The sequence below is a fragment of the Anolis sagrei genome, chromosome 6 (genome assembly GCF_037176765.1).
Source record: "Anolis sagrei isolate rAnoSag1 chromosome 6, rAnoSag1.mat, whole genome shotgun sequence".
In the NCBI taxonomy this organism is placed as follows: Eukaryota; Metazoa; Chordata; class Lepidosauria; order Squamata; family Dactyloidae; genus Anolis; species Anolis sagrei.
The window spans coordinates 25395570-25420679 of NC_090026.1; the positions used below are offsets into that span (position 1 = coordinate 25395570).

Genomic DNA, 25110 nt, shown 5'->3' on the forward strand with positions numbered 1-25110 from the left:
TGCTGCAGCTGGGTGTGAACATTCACACCCAGCTGCAGCAGGGAAGAGCTCCTTGCCCCACCCCAGCTACTCCACAGATATATAAACCCATTGTCCTAATTCCAACAGACCTCACTACCTCTGAGGATGCTTGCCATAGATGCAGGCGAAACGTCAGGAGAAATGCCTCTAGAACATGGCTCTATAGCCTGAAAAAACCCACAAGAACCTGATGTTATGAAGTGTCCGTCGTTTTGGTACATTCCTGAACTTCATTTTGTTAGATAATGAGAGAATAGGGTAGCCTACTGCAGAATTAGCATGGGGAAATTGCCTTCAAAGAACCCATCATGGGTATGAAACTGTTGGCCATTCCTTCATAGGATCTAACTACGGATTTATTTAAATGATTTTATTACTGGCTTCTGAAAAAAGGCATCCTAAAGGCAGCTGCAAAGTAAACAAACAAACAAATAACAACATTGAAACTAAAATGAACATAAGCCAAACCCAAATTCTAGAAATGCACATTTACAAAATGAAAATGGGCTTATATTCATTTAAGAATATTATGGAATATTCAGTTTCTTAACTTCTGTTGCCTTTGAAAAAAATATTTGCATCTCATAGTAGAACATTTCTTAAAATGGGGCCATCACAAAACAAAAAAGCAAATAAACAAACAAATAAACAAGTAAACTAACTAACAAACAAAGAATATTTCTTTTTCCAGCTCAACTAATTGAACTTATTGGTTGGTATGTAATTTGAATCTCTGTGGCCAATCAAGTGTCTTGCCAGATAGTCTTAAAATAATCTTGTCTCAAACTTTTTAGTGCTTTGAAGACTGTCAGTACTGATTCTGTAGTACAAGAGTTATGTGTTCTTGGTAGCTTATCCGATTAATGCTTCTTTTGACAAAGTTGTCTTCCAAAACAAATGCATACTCTCAATGAAAGAAAGGTCAATCAGAAACAGAGATTAAATTTTCAGCCTCTCTTCTACCACCCATTGAAGAGCAGAAGAGTGAGATGTAACATTTTATTTTTGTTACCGAGCAACATGTACTTTTTCATAATTATTCCCATCATTATGTGGAAGGCTTCTGATTTCTAATAAGTACACAGCACAGCTACATTGTTTATTATAGCAACCATCAAAAAATGGGACTTGTTGTATCTTAGAAACTAAGATTTTTATTATGATACAGGTTCACAAAACCTTACATGTTCAAAACTTTATGACGTCTTTAAGATGTCATAATGCTCCTTGTTGCTCTGACTTTCAGCTATTCCATTCTGTATTTGTTTTCTGAAGATAGAGCTGTATGCTATGCTATTAATCTCACAAATTACTGAGTACTATATTTGAAATTGAGAAGGAGAAGAAGGAACTTGGTTTATCCAGTGATCACAGAAGGACTTGATCTCTATCCATCTTAGATCCCACAAATTGTAAGGAAAATTTTGATATATGGTGTTTTAAAACACTTGCCTATCATTCTTGCATACTCAGTTGAGAAATAATTATGTTGAAGTTGGAATTCATTTCCCCCAAATTAGGCTAAGATGGAGGGGAAATTCCCTTTGTTTGTTCTCCTTTTTCATGAGGTCTTGATTTACAGTCTTCTAAATGCTGCCTTTCAGAATTCTGTTGCACAATGAGGTTTTTCACACAATGTTTTTCTTCTATTTTTTCTTCTTTGGCATCTCATTTCAGGCCAAAAAATGCTTACTCATCTTAACCTGCATTTGTTTTGCAAATAATTTTTTTCTTGGTGTATTATTGCACTTTTCCCATTTCTGTGTGGCTTTTGGAGTGAATAATTGGTTACAAGAAAGGCAAGTTGCATTGATTATTAGAAATGCAAGTATTTATTTGTTTATTTATTGCATTTCTATACTGCTTTTCTCACCCCTGGGGGGACTCAAAGTGGTGTACAACATAATAATTGGCAAAAATTCAATGTCAAACATATAAGTATAAAAGCAATACATAACATATTTAAATCAGTGGCATATAACTATGAATTAAAACCATTAAAAACTATACAAAAAACTTCAAACATGGACATAAAACATATTAGACATATTAGCCATTACACTAGTCCTGTGGTTGGCATTTAGCTGCTTCAGTAGTGCCATCTCTCGTCGAATGCTTGCTTGCATAGCCAGGTTTTGAGTTGTTTTCTGAACACCAAGAAGGAGGGGGCTGATCTAATCTTGCTGGGATGGGAATTCCACAGCTGAGGGGCCACCACTGAGAAGGCTTGGTCTCTTGTCCCCACCAGTCACACCTGTGATGGTGGCTGGATTGAGAGCAGGAGCTCCCCGGCTGATCTTAACAATTGAACTGATTTATGAAAGTAGATAGGTTTGGTCAGGTAAGCTAGACTGGAACCATTTAGGGATTTCTAGGCTAAAGCTAGCACTCTGAATTGTGCTCGGTAGCAGACTGGCAGTCAATGGAGCTGATGCAGCAGGGGGGGTGGGGTGTATGCTTAAGATTCTGTTCAAAACAATAAGTGGACCAGGAGATCAGAAGAAAATATGACTTCTGAGATTTTCTCTGAAATTTACATCACAACTACAAATTATAATTACAGACTTTTCAAGTACTGTATTTGTGCATCTTTCATGGTATGAGAGAGTTCTCCTCTTTCTTATTTGGAAACAATAATGGGAAGTATTCTGTTTCCATTCATGCTCAGGATGGACACTAGGTGCAAGTGACGTTTTACTATTTACTTAAGAGACAGTTTATCTATTTATTTAACTGATTTCTCCATGCTCATAATAGGGAAGATGTCATCCCACACAACAGCAGTAACTGTATTTTAGAAGCAGCAATTATTTGTTCACTAAAAAAGCCAATCCTTCCGCTTTGACAAGCAAAACTGGTGTTTGTAGTGCCCATTAAAATGGTTGGAAATATAGAAATGGTTTAATATAGAAATGATTTAAACACCAAATGTTTTCAAAAGATTAACACAGCTGTACTGCATGGATTACAATCAAGCCAAAGCACTTATTAAACAACGTATCACAGACACAGAGCGACAACTAGATCTGGCCTCGGTTCCAACCTTCCTTATCAGCGAAGACAGCAGATACCTTGCCTCCCCTGTGGCATATTTAACAAACTTAGAGGTTCCTCTTCATCGAAGGGCTTTCACCCTGGCTCGATGCCACGCTCTCCCATCAGCTGTACTCGAAGGTCGCTACCGGAAGATCCCTTTCCCAGAGAGACTCTGCCCCTGTGACTCGGGTCATGTAGAAACAATAGAACATGCGCTCCTTCAGTGCCCGTTCTACAGGGATATCCGTGCCAGGCTTATCTTACCTCTGATATACAAGCACCCAGGCCATTCAGGACAATTTTACACCTCCATGCTACTTGCAGATATTAATTCAGCTACAACCTACAATGTTGCAAAGTTCTGTGCAGCAGCATACAAAATCCGTCAGGGAATGACTAGTCCCAAAAGTTAACTGTGTGTCCAGTAATCATCTTCTCTGAATCTACAATTTGGTGATGGATCTGGGCATTGTATGTTTTTACCCTGTTTCCCCTTCCCTTCCACTCCCTCACCCATATTGTGCTTCAGTAGTTATATTTATATTTTTAATGTACCAAACATACCAAGTTTGGTACATTAAATGTGACTCTATTTCCTGTGCTGGTCAATGACCGAAATAAATGATTTGATTGATTGATTGTGCTGCATGAAGTACTGATGCAGACATCAATGCCTGCAGTGACTCTTGCCCTTTTCTGCTTTCTGATATTGGAGGCAATGCAACAACTACATAAGCCAATCCATTAAAATATATTTTTAAAATGCTGAGCTATCCCTTGTTCACATGTTAGGTAACCCTTGCTTCTGCAAAATTCCAGGAATGGGACTATAAATAATGTCACTCAAATAACTGAGCTCTATTTCTCCTTGCTAAATATTCTTTGCTGTTTAACTCAGGCTTCAGAGCAATTATAAAGCATTTGGGGAAAAAGATACAGCCCAGTAAACCAACACTAGAGAATAAGATAGAGAAGATCTCCACAGCCACCATGTATTTTCCCTTGGTGCTCAGATAGGTTGGCACAAAGGACAACCACACACTGCAAAATACTAACATACTGAAAGTGATGAATTTGGCTTCATTAAAAGCATCAGGCAACTTCCTAGCAAAAAAAGCAACCACAAAGCTGACAATAGCCAGGAGTCCCAAGTATCCTAGAACACAATAAAACATAAAGGCAGATCCTTCATTGCACTGTATCACTATTTCTTTAGGTATGGAGTACTTATCAAAATCTGGAAATGGAGGGGCAACACCGATCCACACAGTACAAATCACTGTTTGAATGAGGGAACAGGAGAGTACAATATAAACCGCCATGCATTTCCCCATCCATTTCCTTTTCTTGGATCCTGGTTGTGTAGCCATGAATGCTAACACCACTGTAATGGTTTTTGCCAACACAGTAGAAATAGCAACTGAGAAGATGATGCCAAAAGTGGTTTGCCTTAGGAGGCATTTTATTTTCTGGGGCTGACCAATGAAAAGCAATGGGCAGAGGAAGCAGAGGAAGAGAGAGACGAGAAGAGTGTAGGTGAGATCTTGGTTGTTGGCTTTAACAATAGGAGTGTTTCGGTATTTAATGAATATGCCTAACACCAAAGCCGTGATCGTGGAAAATGAAAAAGTCATAAAAATGATAATGATGCTCAAAGTTTCTGCATAAAGCAAAAAGTTAAAAACTTTAGGAATGCATTGGTCTTGATTGCTACTTGGATATTGATCTTCTGGACACTGGATACATATGTCCATGTCTACAGGGAAAGAAGAAAGGAAAGAAGAAAGAAAAGAATGACTTTATGTTAATCTCAAACAAGAGTGTATTCTGTTCAAAAATATGCTTTTTTGTGCAAAACACATTTCTGCTAAAATACATGTTCTGGGAAATATGAAACCATGTAAGGAAAAAGCTTAAAATATTTTATCAGAAGGCACACATGATGGGAAAAAAATGAAACAAACATCTCCTATCTATAACATATCACAAACTCTGTGTTTATGACTGCTATGTTAACTCAGTCTAGTGTCCAACATTAGTTTTTTTAAAAAGTAGATCATCTGAAATAGATTGGCTTTTACTAAATTTGCATTTGTTAACCAATATTCTATAAGGAAAAAATGAATGTGTAAATATTATGTGTTCCAAAGCATGTTGTTGATTTTGCTGGTTTCATCTAAATAATCTTTTTCTTAATTTAGATTACTTTACAAGAGATTGTGTAATCTGAACTAAACTATTGTACATGTACCTCAGATATTATCCTATAGTTTCTTTAATGGGAGTAAAGAATTAAACAGGGGTTTTTATGAGTAGGCATCCATACGAGTGCACTATTGGTGGCTTTGATTTTATGATGTTGTGCTTTGTTCCTTACCGTTTTTATCAGAAATCTTCCCTTTGGGACATCGATTGCAATCATAGCAACAGAATGGCTGTTCTTCCTTTTTCTTCTTAACTGAACCTGGATGGCAGTTATCATTACATACTGAAGAGGGTGCCATCTGCCCATATAAACAAGGTTTTAGAAATACTTGGTAAATGCAGTTACTTCAGAAAGCATTAGAAATAAGAGAAAGGAATCAGATGTAGGAGTTTACTCCAATAGACTAGGGTTCTAATCCCTATTCGGCCATGAAAAGTCAGCTAGTAATCTTAGGCAATGATATCCTCTCAACCTAAGAAGAAGATAATAGCAAACTTCTGAATAAAATTTGCCAAGTGAACCCTATAGTATATTGTCATAACTCAGAATTGATTTGAAGATGCATAGCAATGACAACAATCCCTAAGTGTACCCATGCTTTCTCAAATTGCAATGACAAAAAGCTTCTCATCTTGACATAATGGTTCCAAGGCGGATCAAGTCAAACCTTATTGGTTCTGTGATCCAAAACCTTCCACTTTTAGTGGTTGGAAAATAAAGCAATTGTGTCTTTGATTATAAAAGCATGAAGATTATGGGGATAATTTAGGCTATGGCCCTAAATGTTTGCAAATAAGGCACAGAAAACAAACTGGAATGCACGCCAATCTTGGTTTAATGTTACACAGGGAGTATAGAAAGTAGTAATAGAATATAAAATGAGGATTGAAAGCTTGCAAAATATTTTTATGTATAGTCAGAGTTATAGAGGGTTCTATGCACTTGAACCAATATGTTCTGTATATGGCAAAAGAGCTTTCACTATGATTGAAATTGGAATACTCATCACTCAGCTTTCTCTCTCAGATCAATATCCATAACCTACCTGGTTGAATGTGTGGTACCATGTGATGATCTCATCATTAATGGAGATTTTTTTGTCTTGTGTGGCCCATGGATCTATCCTTCCTACTTTCACCCTTGAGAAAGATTTGTTTGGGAAAGTCACCCAATTTATAATATCAAATCCACTTTGCAATTCACCTTTATCATTCAAAGACATCTGATCTCCAACACTATTGTTAAATGAAATTCTCTTCAGAGAGGAATGAAGCTGCAGGAGAAAGGATAGAAACAGCCATTTCAAAGTATGGAAAGGAAGAGATATAGAAATATCTGTATTATTTCACATTGAGGTTTATTCATCAACTATTTTATATAAAATACAAACACCCATCAAATAACTTAATAATAACAGTATAAACATCAGTCTAAACTACAGGTGTCCCATGTCAATTGCCAAGAGCAATAAATCATTTTTGTTAGTCTGAATATTTGCTGAAAAATTATTTATTTTAGGTCATTTGATTTGTTCTTAAGTTGAATTTGTAAGTCAGAACAGGTACTTTTAAATTGTAACTAGCCATATATATATATAAACTTTGGATGGCATAGGGGTTTACCATTACTATCTGTACCATTTCAGAAGATTTCATCTCACTTTCTGTGCCTGTCATAATTGGATTTTGAAAAAAATTGACTTGTGGAAACAAGGATTGGCGAGAAAGCTTCAGTGGAGGTGCCTTTTTCCCATGATCACTCTTTCAGGAGTGAATTTCCCTTTCTAGGGGTAGATTCCTCTCACTTCCTGTTGTCTCAACCCTGTTCTTAGCAATATGGGTAGCTTTTAAGTTGAATATTTGTAACTTGGGGACTGCCTTACTGGAATTTATGTCACATGGCAGGAGAGTAGTTTTAGTTGTGAAATCATACCTGCCAAGGTTGTAGAGCCGGAGTTGGTTTTACCAGCCTATGCTTGGAATTCCACTTGTACATGGCCTGCAAAGCATGTGCCACAATATAGACAGCATTGTATATACTATAGCTTTGAGGAGTCATGCTCATTTCAAAAAAGGGCCCGGAAAGATTTTGCAGTTTTTCTTCCCCAGTACAAGTTACATCGCCTTCTCTGTATTCATTGGATTCTGAAAATAAACAGTCGAAAGCTTGCTCCCAAAAGGGCCTGATGAAATTGTCCCTGCTTTGTGAGTGCGGATGGATACCCAGGAGGAAGTTTTTGAATCCCTGCACCTCATTGGAGTGAACTGCAAAAGACAGGGCTCCTTGGAAGACTTGGATATCCCAATGCCTGTGAAACTGTAATGCAGGGAAGTCCCATTGGGCTGTCATAATCCAGACTCTGTCTAGAGTAACTGTCACATCTCCTGTTTGCACCAGTAGATATTTCAGACCTAAAATGGAGTGTGTCTCTGCATAAACAACAAGTGCTTTTACATTGTTATCTGTGAAAAGATGAAGTCTTTTTTCTGTCTGTAAATACACATCGTGTAATTGAGAAAAGTCTGTTGGAGGAGGCATTCTGTCAGTGAAAGCGACACAGATTCTGTTCAGAGAAAGCATTGGTATCAAGGTCTGCACAAAATTCTCTCCCTTATCATCATCCAGTGTGACGATCCCAACCCATGTCCATTTGAAATGCTTAAGGAGTTCAACAATTCCCCAGTATTGATGTTGTTCATTGGGGACTACTCGATGGATAAAAGGAAAGTATGCTTTAACATCCAGCACAGGACCAAATAAATAATGCGAGACCTAAGTAAAAGCAAATATATTGTTAAAATGGAATTGAAGTTAAATATTGTTACAGATAAGGCACATGTTAGTAATGTTCTATATATTTTGGCTTCTCTTTTCTTCTCCTTTCCTCTTTTTGATTGTGTCTGGTTTTCTTTCCCAAATGTATCAGGAACTACATTTGTACATTTCTTGTGTGTTTTCAATTTGTTTCTGACTTTTATTAACCATAAGACAAACTTATATAATGGAAGTTTCTCAGTGATATTTGTTCAGAACGTGTTTGCCTTCTTCTGAGGCTGAAAGAACGCAGGTTTCCACATTTAAGTAGGGATTCAAACCCTGGTCTTCCAGAGTCATAGTCCAAAACTCAAACTGTGACACCATGCTGGTCTTCCTTCTCCTTCTGCTTCACATATACAACTGTGGGGAGGCCAAATGAGGCCACTGCCTTCAAATAAGAATTCTTTTCCCTCAAAAAGAGTTCACATTTCTACAATTACCCTAATTTAATACTTCAGTATAGCATTTAAAAACAGAACCTGGGCATATGAAGAAAAGGGATGGGAAAAGGGACCAAAAGAAACTGAACATAGGCATTGAAGGGTTCTAGATATGAATGAATTATCTAGAGACCAAGCCAAGGGAAGAGGGTTCATTTGGTGGGGCAAGATTCTTACTGGGAGATGTAATGGTGTGCCCCCCCCCTCAACAAACCCTATGCTTCTCACACACCAATAATCAGAATGCCACAAAGTAAGATGTAGCAGTGTTATAAAAGCCATATTCATCATATACATGTCTTACCTGTGGAATCTTATAGATGCCTAAGAGAGTAGCCATATAGAGTGAAGTTTCTGAATCAAGTCCTCCAATGACAGCTATCAAATTCTTCTCTGTGTCACACTTGAAGTTTGGTACAATCCTTTTCAGACAAAAAAGAAGGTTCAGGGTGGTCCGATAAGTCATCTTGACATTAAAATAACTGTCATGGATGTGGAATCCCAAAGTGATATTGGGTAAAATCCTAAGATTTTTGTTGAGCTCTTTGACTGCAAACATGAAGGCTAAGACATGCTGGTAATTCTTTACCACTACTCTGAAATGAAAATAGAGGTTGCATTTTAAGGATATTGTATCCTAGTGAAATTAGGTTGTTCTGGTAGACTTCAGTGATTTACAATATAGTTTTCAATATCCAGTGATTTCAAAGCCCAAGTTTATCCTATATAGCCAGTCCCCAACTTACATACGACTCATAGCTAAGAACAGGGTGAGAAAATAGGTTGTGAGAGAAATCTACTCCTAGAAAGGGAAATTCACTCCGGAAACAGTTATCATGGTGAAAAAGGTGTCTTCACCGAAGCTTTATTGTCATTCCTTGTTTCCACAACAAGCAGCATTTTTCAAATCCAATGATCACAGAGACAGAAAGTGATGTGAAATCTTCTGAACAGGGGCACAGACCACAAAAAAACACTACAGAGGTGTTCACCCTTCCCTATGCTATCCAAAACTAATATGTATACACAAACTTACACACAAATTCAACTTAAAATTAAACCTTCAAAACATACCTTGTTATCAACTCAGAGACTGCCTGTATTAGAATGCTGAAATGAAACAAATGGCATGGGGAAAAACATTTTGTGTCTCAAGTAGATGTGTCCACATCTTCAACAATGTAAGAATGGATGATCTGTGGGGTTTATCTTCTTTATTTCTCAAAGCTATCACCATCATTGTTCTTGCTTTTAATAATTTTATATTCTTCATATGCAAAAAAATCTATGTTATGGAGAAGGACAGCTATGCTCTCAAAACTTCTTTTAAACTCATTAACAACCCATTAATAAGCAGGTTAGCATAGCTAGGACATCAACTGAACACGAGGGTCAAATTTCTTTTCTTTTCTAATTCAGTTTATTAAAAAAACCAATTAGGTAAGAAATAAAATAACATTGAGAAAAAACTGCTTAAGGAACACCTCCTGAATTTATAAACAAAATTATATTATTTGGCTTTCAGTATATTTGAATACTGTGATCTGTTTTGCTTCTATGATGAAAGAAAATGCTGCAATTGTGGGTTATGAACCAACAAGATGGTTTCATTTGGCTGTATTTTTACATATTTTTTTTCATAATTCCAGAGCTAAAACTACACAGAGTAAACATCTTATGATGGTTAAAACTTTTTCTTTTGGAAGGGGTGGTACAGGTATTTTTTTAGACAAGTGAAGCTTAGATATTGTGTTTCTAATAATCAAACCTCATTAATGTATTGTCGAAGGCTTTCATGGCCGGAATCTAGAACAGCACAATAACAGAGAGGAAACAAACAGGACATCTAATCACCTCTCAACAAACGATTGCTCCAGGCACTGCCAGGCAATCAAATGCTAATCAAGGTGATCAGTTGAAACATTCACATCTAGCTCCAACAGACAAGAGTCCTTTGTCCCACCCTGGTCATCGCACAGATATATAAACCCCTTTTCCTAGTTCCAACAGACCTCACTACCTCTGAGGATGCTTGCCATAGATGCAGGCGAAACATCAGGGGAAAATGCATTTAGAACATGGCCATATAGACCGAAAAAACCTACAACAACCCAAACGTCATTAAATTGGTCATTCAAAGATGCAAGAAAGAACAAAAGCAACTATGAGAAAATACCTACAAATTAATAAAAGGAGTGGTAAAAGAACAACTATCACAATATAGCGGAAATGAGAAATCGCAATAATTGAGATTTATATTTAATTGCAATCTATGGTGCAACAGAAATAGAACATATAGATCACAAAATTCAGAAAAAACTAATAAGGGAAAATTATAAGCACCACAGCAGTAGGTAATACAATATGCAAATTTGTAGATCTGACAAGATCTGACAAGGTGGGATATAAATATTTCAATAAATCCTAAAGAAGAATGGGAAACCAATAATCCAACAAGATATAAACACTCCACGGTATGCACATAGCATGTTCTGTAACAGATTGAACACATTTAGATAATACTAATATTAAAATATTACAATGTATTGTTTAACCCTGTTTTCTTTTTCTAAGAATTTCAGTAAGCTGTTCATCAACCTTTCATGGAAATAAAACATTCCTTACATGGGATCTTTAATAAACATTGCATCAGGGTGTTCATTAAAGATCATTGTATCAAAGAAACTGAAGAACTGAGATGAGATGCTACCAATGATGAGATCACCTTGCTGGTAGTATTCATGTGGTATCTGGAGAGGTTCTTGAAATTGGCAAATAATAGGAAGTGCCTGGCATTCAGTTTGGGGAAGAAGCACAAAGCATAAAAGCAATAGCAATAGGAAGAGAAATATCATTGCAACTGTAGGAGTGAATCCTTTGCTCTCAAAGTAAAGCCCTCTGTTCCAAACTGATGTACTATCATCTAGTGGCAATTTGTTTAGAATAGCCCAGTTCTACCATCTCCTGGCCCTGCTAGGCAATGCTAGCACGACATGATTGGTAAAACCTAAAACAAACTGCCAGCTTGACCTTATCTACAGCCTATCCTTCTGAGCTTTGAAAGGCAGAAGTGCATATATTCTTCATGTTCATTTGGGTGACTTATTTTGAGATTAGTAATTGAAAATCCATTCTACTCTTTGATGAGATAGATGCTCATAGTAATTTTAGTTAATGACAGGCCTTACAGTGACCTCCCCAAAGTATTCAATAGAACAATTGAAGAAAACATGTTGACTAGGTTTCATTTTACATCTCTTCCAACTTGGAACATGAATGATACATAAGCATTACTGAATTATCTGGGGAGGAAATCAAGATGAATATTGTTATTGTGTCCTTATTACAGTTCTGAAAAAGTTTCTGAAATATACTTTGAGAGATTTGGTACGGTTTTGTTTACTATGTTTTATTTCTCTTGAACAAACGCATGACATGGCTGGAAGATGAATTCTCTGAAGATGCCGGCCACAGATGCAGATGAAACTTCAGGGGAGAATGCTACTGGAACAAATCCGAAAGCCTTCAACAACACTATGTGTCCAACTGTCCATGTACTTGGGAAACTGCACCCCATCTCCTATCCTGTTTTTCACTTAAAATCAGAAAAAGAGCCTAATGCTTGACTGGTTGCATGCTGCAGATTGCTTCTGATGTGAGAAAATCTGCCATCTACAAACACGTTGCCTGGGGGATGCCTGGATGTGTTCCAACCCTGTGGGGAGGCTTCTTTCATTCTCCATTTCATGTCTTAAATCAAGAAACAGCTTCCTAAGATCTACAGAGATACTCACAGAAACACCTCAGCACGTGAGAGTCCAAAAGTGGAAGGCTAAAACCCAGAAGCTCAATCAGTGGCTGATACTGGATGAGAAACCCCCTCCTGGGCACACAGAAGACTGGAAGACTCTGAACACGCTGAGCTCTGAGACCATGAAATGCAGTGCCAACCTTAAGATATTGGCCTAGAAAGTGTAGTCCATGACATGCGAGTGTGGAGATGAGCTAATCACAGACCACCTACTATAATGCGGCCTGAGCCCTACCACATGCACAATAGAGGACCTTCTTACAGCAACACCAGAGGCACTCAAAGTGGTCAGCTTCTGGTCAAAGGAAATGTAGCATAATGCCAAGTTCTAAACTTTGTTTGTGTCTTTTTTAAATACATTATATTTGTACTGCTTCTGACATAATAAATAAATAAATAAATATCTTAAAGTTTGGACCAACTGTAAAAAAACTCTGAAAAATTGAATTGCCAGGAAAGATTCCTAAAGGCATTGGAAGCCGGGAAAGACCCCCATTTTTTGGATTTTTCTGAACCAATTGTCCACAAAAGCAAGGAGAAATTACTTCTACAGATCGAGGGGACAAATTAGAAATTTCCTAGGTACCCTGGGATCATAAAATAACCTTGTATTTTAATGGCCCATATCAACACTTGCCTTATCTCACAGGGAGGTAATGTATTATTTAGTCTTGACTTTTTACATTATGATATATTGCCCAGACATAGGTACATATGTGGGTAGATGAAAGACATAATCTCTGAGGAAAATCCTAGATAAAAATTTGGAAATGAGATGTATTTATTGTCTGATTTACTTTGTAGAAGTGGATGAAACAATATCCCATGGGGAGTGAGGCAAAACACAACACTGATTTCTAATCAGATGTTCTGGACTCATGGGATCAAAATCCTCTGGAAAGCCTTAAAAGAGGTTCCTGCCAGGCATACTGCAATTATACGTAGCAAGTAATGGTCTTTTCCACACTTTGTTCTTGTTATCTTTATCAGGTGTTTCAAATGAATTTATAGCAAAGGTTAATATTATCAACAAAGCACCACAAATTTGTTCTGATTATTGAATGATTTGAAATGGTTGGGCAGTGAACAGATAGATTCACAAATCTCATACTGTTATGAAAAGTGGCCAAGAATCTGCATTTTACAGTGCCTGGAAGGCGTGCAATGAAGCTTTGGGTAAGTGTAATTGATGTCTGCATTTTTGCAAGAACTGTATTCCAGTTTTCTCTGTCATCTACCTACCTACCTTTCTACCTTACTACCTACATATTCTACTATCTTTTTGATAATTTTGAAGTGGGAAATTGGAATGTAAAAAATTGTGTACATCCAATTGGTTTTGTATAGAACAGCAAAGCTTTTAAAACTTTGGAAATCATTATCATTGATTTCTTGTTTGTTTGCTGGAACTGTTGCCAATATTTCTGCACATATGTGTTTGAGATATATGAGATATAGGGCAGTTCTGCAAAGGATAATGCCGGTCTACATTGAAGTCTAGCATTGTGGATAGGTTCAGTAATGGCTAAAACAAACAGCTGACAAATCTTAAGAAGAGACTTAAGAGGTCAAAAATTGGGGATATGTTCTGCGCAGGCTGTCATTGCAATTGCTCTCAGGGTGTTCCTCTCGGTAATGCTACTGTAGAAAAGATATAATAAGTCTATTCCCTTGACATCTCTGAGGAAACAAACACAAATGTTCCTCTGCTCATGTGGAAAAATAAGAGATGTATATTCTTCAGTTTTATTAGACAAGGTTGGTTAAACTTAAACTATATGTTTATCAGCAAATTAAAAATTATTGTCTTTTTCTGTCTACAGGTATTATATATGGATTGAAGGCAACATGTACAATCTCACTTCCATATCTGGTTTTCTTCTGCTGAACTTCTCAAATATCAGAGGATTGCAGATCTTACATTTCTTTGGGTTCCTAGTGCTTTTCCTAATCACAATAATAGGAAATCTTCTCATCATCATTGCAATTCTGACAGATTACCACCTACACTCCCCCATGTACCTTTTTCTGTTCTGTTTGGCTGTGGTGGACCTTGGTTCGGTTTCTGTCACAATACCAAAATCTATGGCTATATCCCTCATGAACGACAGGTCAATATCTTTTTCTGGATGTGTAGCTCAAGTTTTCTTTTTCTTTTTCTTCATAGCATCAGATTTTGTTGTCCTCAATATAATGGCACATGATCGCCATGTTGCAATCTGCAACCCACTCCATTATGAGAGAATCATGAATAAGGCAGCCTGTGTTAAGATGTTAGCTATTGGGTTGATTATAAGTCTGATTTATGCCATTTTGCACACCAGTGGCACCTTTGTGGTTACCTTCTGTTCAAATTCTGTCAACCAGTTCTTCTGTGAAATTCCACAATTATTGAAACTCTCCTGTTCTGACATATATCTAGTTGAAGTTGGGCTTCTTGTACTGAGCAGCATTGCCGCATTAGGATGTTTTATCTTTATCATCATCACATATGTTCAGATTGTTGCTGCAGTGCGCAAAATCCCCTCTGTACATGGCCAGAAAAAAGCCCTTTCCACTTGTATTCCCCACCTCACTGTTGTTTCTTTACTATTAATCACTGGATCATTTTCTTATGCAAGGCCTCCTAGTGATATATCTTCTAGTCTGGATTTGGGTTTTGCTGTGATATATTCCATAATTCCTCCCATGTCAAATCCATTCATTTATAGTATAAGAAACAAAGAGATCAAGAATGCTTTGAAGAAAGTGCTCTATATGAAGCTTATTCCTGCAAAATCATCTTAAAGACCATTCTGTGGCGATAGGTTTGCATGATCTTTCACATGTTAATGTTTCTCTCTTAATGAGTAACTCTTCAATATAAAATTTTCATTTAAGCATAGGAATGCATTCTATCTTAGGTGTTTCTCTTTGCTCCCTCTACTTTTTTTTTAACTTATTCTCAGTAATATTTTTCCGCACTACCTAGCAGAGACCATACAGATTCCAAGACCAGCTAAATCACCTGATAGGAAAAAAGTTGGAGTTTCACACACACACACACACACACACACACAGAAATCTATCTCTTATCTATTTGAGTCTTTATGCTCCCCCCCCCCCACCTTACTCCCTTTCCCATTTATTTGAGTCACTGTATTTTGTCTATCTCTCTTTAACTCTCCTTCTCTCTCTCTCCCTTTCACCCCTCCTTGGTCACCATGGGCTCCTTTGCCTTGCCTTGCTCTTCAGCTTGATCAACCTCATCAAGTCCCATTCAACATGGCTGCTTTGGAAGGCAATTATTCTACTCCCTCTCCATTGCCAGAGAACTGGAGAACTGCTGGGCATATCTGAATTATGCAATCAATATCAACATCTATCACATGCATTCTCTCAACCTAGAGATGCATAGCATAAATATCTTAACATATATGTTGTATGTATTGTCAAAGGCTTTCATGGCTGGAATCCACTAGGTTCTTGTGGGTTTTTTCGGGCTATATGGCCATGTTCTATAGGCATTTCTCCTGACGTTGCCCCACCCCAGTCATTCCACAGATATATAAACCCATTTTCCTAATTCCAACAGACCTCACTACCTCTGAGGATGCTTGCCATAGATGCAGGCGAAACGTCAGGAGAAATGCCTACAGAACATGGCCAAATAGCCCGAAAAAACCTCACAAGAACCATATATGTTGCAATTTATGCCAGTGCTGGATGTCAACAGAAAGGGTGGTTTATGCACATGATGTGGGAATGTGAACAGGCACAATACTTCTGGCATGAGAGTCATACTGGACTCTCATGTCATTCAAAACATTTTGTCATTACATAAAAGTTAAATCCCTTGAATAAACTACTACCCATCTCTTCACACTGTGTTTTATGCCATTCTTCCATGTTTGTTCAGTTGCCTAGCCTGGCAGACTATACAAAATGTGTCAAACTAAATATTAGAAACTAATTGAGTTATAACAAAAGACATGGTGGTCTTAGTCAAAAGAGAGGGAATGAAAAATTACAGGGAAGTAAAGAAAGCAATAATTGAGTGCATACAAGTGGTGATAGCATTGGGATGGAAAGACAAATCAAAGTGGACAGTAAATAAATGGTGTCAGTATAGGATGCATCAAATGGCATTAGAAATTATTAATGTAAAGTTAAATGATTTAAAAGGTAATGAAAATAGAAGGAGAGAAATTGAAGAAAAAAGGAACCGGGTCAAGAAATATATTATGAATAAGTCTAGAGATCAGGCCATAAGAAATAGAAAACAAATGTTATAGTATGTAAATCTATAAGTATTGTCTCAAAAACAATTAATATGTAAAAGAAAACAATCTTCCTGGGGGTGTTGGCAATAGGAAATGTTGTGTATGTGTATGTCTAACAATATAATAATAATAATAATAATAATAATAATAATAATAATAATAATAAATATCTGTTGTAATTTAGTAAACAGAATCCTCGCCTAATCAATTACTAGGCTTTGTAATTACATCAAACTCAAATAGGAAAAAAACTATAATCTTTTTTTTAGTTTACAATGATAACATGAGGCTACAGGGTGTGCAAAAACTTATAGATTCAAATAAAAGAGATGAGTCGAGTTCGAAAGCATATATTTTTGTTGCATTACAATGAGTCAGAAAATCTTTAACGAATTCAGAATTTTACAAAATCAATAAGGTGTTTTTCTGTGATGGGTCTGAATAACTTATTTCAAAGTTTTCACTGAAATGTGACATCATTTGTTTTTTGCAATAATGAGAGAAATTAAAAAGCGACCCTGGTCATTTTTTACTCACTGTACCTCTGGCAATCCTATACTTTTAATGATATGGTATTTTGGGTAGTTCCTGATGCTGGAGCACCAATCATACTGGACTCCCATGCCATTCAAAACATTTTGTCATTACATAAAAGTTAAATCCCTTGAATAAACTACTACCCATCTCTTCACACTGTGTTTTATGCCATTCTTCCATGTTTGTTCATTTGCCTAGCCTTCAAGGCCAGAACTGTTAATTACTATCTTTAATCCATGCCAAAATATATACGAAATATCACTTTTTCATCGTACCTTGGTTAATATGTTCTTAGAACTACAGATGTTTCCCTTCACTGTTCCTCTATGAATCTAAATGAGAGAGACCTCTTAACTGTATGCAGCAGATTGGTTGATGGAAAGTGTTACTCTAGCTCTACACAATTTCTGGGTATTCAGGATAAGCTGATCCATGTATGCATCTAAATAGATATTCTAAAAGTGGAGCATAAACATCACCCAGGGAACTTCTCTTGGGCTTATACGAGGGTTATCTGGAAAGTAAGATTACAAGAATTTTTTAAAATACAAAGAATGAATATATTTTAATAAAAATGACATGGATTGTAGCATAGGTATTACATTATTTTTCCACATAATCACCATTCAGTTCAATATATTTTGTCAACCGTGGGATGAGTTTTTAATGCCTGTGCCATAGAAGTTTCCCTCCACCTTTTTCTGCAAGTTTGTCATTTTGATTTTCACCTCATTATCATCGGAAAAGTGTTTTCCATTAAGATGTTCCTTCAGTTTACTGAACAGATGATAGTCACTGGATGCGAGATTGGAGCTGTGAGAGGGGTGGCTTCAAACATCCCAACCAAATGAATTTAACAACTCTTGTGTTGCACGAGCAGTGTGTGGATGTGCATCGTCACGAAGGAGACATACTCCTGCTGTCAGCATCCCATGATGTTTGTTTTGGATGCAAAGTTTATTCATGGTTTCACAATATATTCCGTACCCATGATGTCACATGTTGTCTTGACTTTATGCCCCCTCCATAAACTGTAATAATTTCACGATGAATCGCAGTGGTGTTTATGACCTTAGCATTTAGATAGCCAACTTGGAGGGAAATGGAATGAGGACGATAATCTCTAACCTTCACAACAACACCAGTCAATGAGCTACTGATTACTGGCACTGCTCATTCACTTCCACTGGCTTCCCACTACATGGCAGTGATACCAACTTCCCCTGCAAAAATTCCCTGCCAGAGCTACGTGACTTGTAACCTTACTTTCCAGATAACCCTCATACTTCACTGGCTGCACAATCTCAGCTTGAAGGCACCAGAGTGCAAATCCCACAAATAATAAGTCATCATGGGTCAGCAGGAATAGGAAGTTCCATGTGTCATAGAATCTGTGCACTTCCTCTTCCATCCTTGATTTTGTGTGACTGACTTCTGAAAGTTCTGGGCATCTCATTCCATAATAATTGCAAAATAATATATGATGGCACAAATGGAATTTATGCTTGCATATGATCAACAGAAGTCCAGTTGCTAATCAGGAGAAGATTAATTTAGTGTAAACTTTTAAAAGGTTGTTAGTGAAAAACAAGGAAGTGAGATGGTAAATGCAAGGGCCAAGATACTACAACATGACTGCATAGCATAAGCACCATCTATAGAGTTTGGCTGAGGTTGTTCCATGTCACAGTTAGGCTCCCACTGAATAGAAGTTATAACTTCATGAATTCTTAGAGATAATTGCATATATTTTATTTGTGCACTGAAAAATACTTTGTGATAGCCCTAACACAAATTGCTACTTGTACAATGGCCATGCACTTCAGCTAGGGCTGTGCAGCCTTGAGCTACATGCAATCACAGTGCAATCAACAAAGAAATCATTCAGTTGGCATTTGTGAATGCTTCCTGGTTTACATCACTGTCACAAATGCAGACAATACCTATATCTATTATGGTTTTTTCCCCCATTGGAATCCCAGATTGAAATTGCTTGGTTAGTTCAGTGTTCTTTTCATTGATTTATTAATTCTGAATGCTTTAGTATAATTAAAGATACATTTTCAATGATATGTCTTTTTTTGTATTTGAAATATTCTTTCCTCATAAATTAATATTTATGAGGCAATATTTGACATGCTTGTTCGCCATTTTATTGTTTTAATGAGAAATAATTGACATGCTTATTTGCTGTTCAATTTTGTTCTCAGGTGAGCTGGACTCATGGGAGTAAAATCTTAAGAAGCCAAATCAGTCTTAAATGATGCTCTTTCTTGGCACCTTGCAAAGCAAAGCAAAGAAGAGATTGTTCACATGTTATGTGGCTCAAAATGTTTCAGGGAGAAGATGAATAACCTCACCTACCAATGTGTTTGGGTAAGTTTGATTGTGATGTATTCTTTGCTACCATCTGTTTGTCTGCCTGACAGTTTTCCATCCATCCATCCATCCATCCATCCATCCATCCATCCTTATCTATTATAAGGAAATAATAGCTTACTTTTTAACCCCCCCCCCCCCCCGCAAGTAGAATAACATTAGTAGAATAACACTAGAATTTTGTTTTTCCAGTTTGCTAAGTATTTTCACATGCACTCTTGTATGCTTGAAACATTAAAATGAGGAGAGAGGTATCATCTTTTTGCTATGTGGTTTAAATATTCTGTTACCATTTGAGATTTTCTAAACCAAGATATAGATATCATTGTAACCAGTCAATTTCCACATAATTGTCCATTTAGTGGGGAAATGTATATATTGTCTGATAATGGAATAATGAGAATAAATGACTCAACTTCCCTAATATATTTATTGGCTAATTTTTCTTCACTATCAAAACAAAGCAGTACTAAACAATGACTGAGAGGGTTATCCAGTTCTAAGAATGGCATTCACTATCTGTTGATCTCCAAACAATACAAATATACGCTAGATTACTATCAATAGGAACTATTGACGGTAGGTTTACAGCATGAAATCATTCCAACTCAAAGTGCCTAAATGCTCTATGAATCCCCTCCTGCAATATTAAATTTATGTAATCCTATATTGTGGCTGAATATATTGGCAAGTAACAGCTACACCTTTTGTCCCCAAGAAAACCAGAGGATATCCATAAATCTAGATGTGATTTTGTAAACATTAGAGTTATGCCTGTTTTCTTTACGGCTGCAGTCCACCTGTAATCTTGTTTCATATTGTATGCAATTGCTATAGGAATTACTACACACAGGGCTATTGCCATAAGATTTTTTAGAAAACAAACATGAAAAATTATTACACAAATGAAGTAGCAAAAATATCACTGTCCAAGAAAAAAAGAGTAAAATTAAAATGGCTATTCTAATATTCCAAAGTATAAATTTAACTTTTCTTTTAATCCTCATCCTACAGGAAATATCAAGATACTGACACAGCATGAATAACCTTACTTCCATATCCTCTTTTCTGTTGTTGGAATTCTCAGATATGAGAGAACTACAAATCTTATACTTTTTTGTCTTCCTAGCACTCTACTTGACTGCATTAATAGGTAACCTTCTCATTATCACTGTAGTTGCAGTTGATTCCCACCTTCACACTCCCATGTACTACTTCCTATTGGATTTGGCTACGTTGGATATTGGATCAATTTCTGTTATGGTGCCTAAGGCTATGGCTATGTCCCTCAAGAATGACAGGTCAATTTCTTATGCTGGCTGTGTTGCTCAGGTTTTCTTTTATATATTTTTTGTAGCCTCAGGTTATAGTGTCCTAACTATAATGGCTCATGATCGCTATGTTGCAATCTGCCACCCACTTCATTATGAGAGAATCATGCACAAAGGAGCCTGCCTACAGATGGTAGCCACTGGGCTCATTGCTAGTCTTATCTATGCCATATTACACACTGTTGGTACCTTTGGAAATACTTTCTGTTCCAATATTGTCAATCAGTTCTTCTGTGAAATCCCACAATTAATAAAGCTGTCCTGCTCAGGCCTTTCCATAATGGAAATCGGGGTGCTTATCCTGTCATTTAGTATAGGATTTGGGTGCTTTATCTTCATCCTCAGATCGTATGTAAATATCTTTGTTGCTGTGCATAGAATCCCTTCTTCACAAGGTCAGAAAAAAGCCTTCTCCACTTGTATTCCCCACCTCACAGTGGTCACAATGTTGGTAGCCGGTGGGGTCCTCGCCTACGCAAGGTCTACTGCTGATTCTTCTAATTTGGATACAGTTTTGGCTGTGATATATATAATAATTCCTCCGATGTCAAATCCATTCATCTATAGTGTTAGAAACAAAGAGGTCAAGACTGCTTTGCGAAATCTGTTACATGTTGCACTTTCCTATTAAATATTTAAAGTTTTATGTGAGAATTTACTTATATGATCTTTCAAATGTTAATATTTCCTTCTTAATGTTTAACGCCACACTTCCCATGTACTTTGTCCACTCACACAGGTTGAAATCTTTTTCTTTTGTGCTATTTCCTTGAGTTTTCTTCTTTATCAGATAGAATATCTGATAGAACATCTTCAACCAGAGGTAATAAGTACTGTTGGCTGTTTGTATAATCCCAGGTCCAGTTTTAGATCAACAGGAGTGCCTCCTCCTTGTAGTCCCAGCATACGGCTACTCAATGCTTGTAGAAATGTGACCAGGTCCATTCAGTTTAAGGATACGTCATCTTCCCAGTTTCATTGCTGGGAAACCAATGTTGCTTGAAAAGGTACTTATTTCAGAAGATTTCCTCAATGTACAATGCTCAGAAGGCTAAATACTTGGAGCTCTGAGATGTTTCATTTAATTTTTTAATGTTTTAGGACAATCTCAGTGGCCTGAGGCATAGGGATTTTAACAATTATATATATGATTATTTTAGGCTTATTTCAATATAATTTATGTTGTATGCAATATTTTGATTTATTTTTATATTGGGTTGGAGGGATGATGGTTCCTGTATTTTGTATTTTTTGTTTTTTTCTATTTTGTTCGCCACTTTGAGTTCCATCCATGGAAGAAAAGTGGGATAAAACATAAATAAATAAATAAATAATAATAATATACAATGTGCATATATAGGATGTTGTAACTGAGAAGCACCCTATGAACGCTAGCATACAAAGCAACCTGAATTGTGTTTGAAATATGATTATTTTACAGGTTAAAAATGTAAAAAACATAGCACCTCCCCCTCCAAAACACAACTTGATAATTCTTTAAGAATCTTTAGGCACGTGAGAGATTTAAAACAAATGGGAAAATTGAATGTGTTCCTTATTGGGACACATTCAATGCACTAATAAAAGTAAATGTTTTGCCAAGGGTCAGTTCTCATCCAGTTTGCTTATTTATAACTTAAAAAGAGATTTCAACAGGAGAAAAGCATGGAAAAAACTAGTTTCATTTGTAATTGTATAAAGATGGTGGTTATATAATTTTTAAAAAGTGTACAAATGCCCTTTGAAATTAGAGAGAAGCTGAAAACAATAAGGTGGGTCAAGAATTATGGGCATCATGAACAAATGAACATTTTTTAAAAAAATGTGGCAAGATATAAAATAGACTTGTCCAGTGCTTTTGTAACAAAATATACATAAAAAGATACTTGCCAAAAATGTCCACAAATGTTTCAAATTTATGTCATGCTTGTCAGGATAAGGATGGATCTTTTTCTGACGTGGTGGACCTGCAAGAAGGTGAAAAGATCCATATCTCATCTGTGTATTTTATTTTATTGTTTTGTGTAAAAGGCATTGAATGTTTGGCTTATATGTATACTGTAATCCTCTCTGAGTCCCTCCAGGTAATATAAATAAAGTTTATTATTATTGTTGTTGTTGTTGTAATGGAAATTAAATTAAATTAAATTAAATTAAAGGTAGATTGTGGAATTTAATCAGAAATTGTGTTATTGGAGAATTTTGCGAAGAAATTGAATTTCAAACAGATCCACACACAGACACACACACACAATAACAGCTGGAAGAAAACTGTATGATCAAACTTGGAAACAAATTGAAGCACCAATGAATGGAAGAATGGGTTGCTAAATTTGCAGAATTTGCCCAAGTTTCCAATTTGTAATGATTGAATAACATATCTTTTGTTAATTTGTTCTTATCTTCTCTTTATTATAGTTCATTGGGGCAAAGTTCTGAAAGATTAATCAACTGACATTTTAAGGAAATATTGGAAACTGTTTATGGATTTTTTTCGAGCAAAAAGATTGTGATTATGGCATCTAATAGTTATGTTAACAACTAGAATTTAGTTAAATCTGTAATGGTTGAATAACATATCTTTTGCTAATTAGTTATTTTCTTCTCTTTATTAGAGTTTATTGGGAAGCAGAGTTATTTTGTAACTTTGTAATGTAGTGTTTACTTGGTTGTAGGTATTACAATACCATAGATTAGTGACTTAGTAATGCAGCATTATGTTAGTTTACGGTTTGAGTTAAGTGTTAGTTTAGGATTAGGGTTAAGTGTAGTGTACTTTTATTTTAGTTATCCGTATATTGTATGTTATTTATGTATAGTCCTTCTTTTCTTCTGGTTTTTTCTTGAATGCTGTTTACCTCAATGTTAATTAGTTTGTATACGTTAAAGCTAATACATAGCACTTAAAATTTAAATATTTTATATCTCTAACAATAAAATAAAAGCATATCTAACATCTCTGTGTATAGTTTAAGACTTTTTGATAACTCCAGCAAAAAGTAAAATTTCAGAAAGGGAATGTAAGATTGTCCATGCATAAAATTTAAAAAAACCTCCAAATTCACAAAAAACCAACAAGAGCAGTTACTAGAAATGTATCATTTTTAAAACTAATAAATAGCACTTAAAGAATTAAATATTTTATATCTTTAACAATAAAAGAAAAGCACATCCAACATCTCTGTGTATAGTTTAAGATTTTTTGATAATTCCAGGAAAAAGTACTTAAAATTTCAGAAAGTAAATATAAGATTATACATGCAGAACATTCCAAAAATGCCTCCAAATTCACAAAAACCAACAAGAATAATTACTAGAAACATACCATTTTTTTCTAAAAGAAGGAAAATTCAATAACTTTCTTCACACTTTTTGGAGGGAAATTGCAATAGAAGAAAAGAAAAGGATAATAATAGAATTTATTTAGATCTCATGTGGCGTGGGTCTCCAACTTGCATCAAATGCATGAAAAAGCAAGGTACGAAGATGGCCGTTACCAGCAGCCCCCAACCATAAAATTATTTTAGTTGCTAATTTTGCTACAGTTATGAATCACAATGTAAATATCTAATATACAGGATGTATTTTCATTGTTACAAATTGAACATAATTAAAGCATAGCGATTTATCACAAAAATAATATGTTTGGGGGAGTATGGACAATGGAATGTGATTTGCAGTAGCTTCAACTGATTCAGCTTTGACTTTCACAGACACTGACACCCCCCCCCCCCCCGCCCCCAAATTACAGACCTGGACCAAACTTGGCATACAGAACCCCCATGACCAACAGAAAATACTGGAAACGTCTGGTGGGCATTGACTTTGAGTTTTGGAGTTGTAGTTCACCTACATCCAGAGAGCACTGTAACCTAAACAGCTATGGATCTGGACAAAACTTGGCATGAATACTTAATATACCCAAATTTGAACATTTGGAGTTTGGGGAAAATAAACCTTGACATTTGGGAGTTGTAGTTGTTCTGTAGTTCATCTACAATCAAAGAGCATTCTGAACTCCACCAACAATGGAATTGAACCAAACTTGGCACACAGAACTCCCATAACTGACAGAATATCTCAGACTTTTCCAAGTGAATCCATACAGCAACAAGACTACAGCAGCAGGCCAAAAATTATCTACAGCCATAGCTAAAGCTAAAAAAAAAACAGCTGGATACAACTACTTGAGAATCTTGACATGTCTAAGAGCAGCCGAAGAGCCTGGCAATTGCTGAGACACCTGGATAGTGACCCTCTGATCAGTTGC

At 36.2% G+C, this 25110-nt stretch overlaps 1 protein-coding gene and 2 pseudogenes across 1 annotated transcript; 2 read left to right on the forward strand and 1 right to left on the reverse strand.

Annotated features, from left to right (window-relative positions):
- Window positions 1–3896: 3896 nt before the first annotated feature.
- On the reverse strand, window positions 3897–8986 carry LOC132779528 (vomeronasal type-2 receptor 26-like; annotated as a pseudogene).
- Window positions 8987–13446: 4460 nt separating this feature from the next.
- LOC137097249 (olfactory receptor 14A16-like) lies at window positions 13447–15118 on the forward strand (annotated as a pseudogene).
- Window positions 15119–20547: 5429 nt separating this feature from the next.
- LOC132779529 (olfactory receptor 14C36-like) lies at window positions 20548–21471 on the forward strand. The gene has a single exon (XM_060783216.2). The coding sequence runs from the start codon at window positions 20548–20550 to the stop codon at window positions 21469–21471; it is 924 nt and encodes a 307-aa protein (XP_060639199.2).
- The last annotated feature ends 3639 nt before the right edge of the window (window positions 21472–25110 follow it).

What these genes read in the sequence shown, in the direction of transcription:
- LOC132779529 (XM_060783216.2), top strand. Translation starts at nt 20,548, where the DNA reads ATGAATAACCTTACTTCCATATCCTCTTTTCTGTTGTTGGAATTCTCA.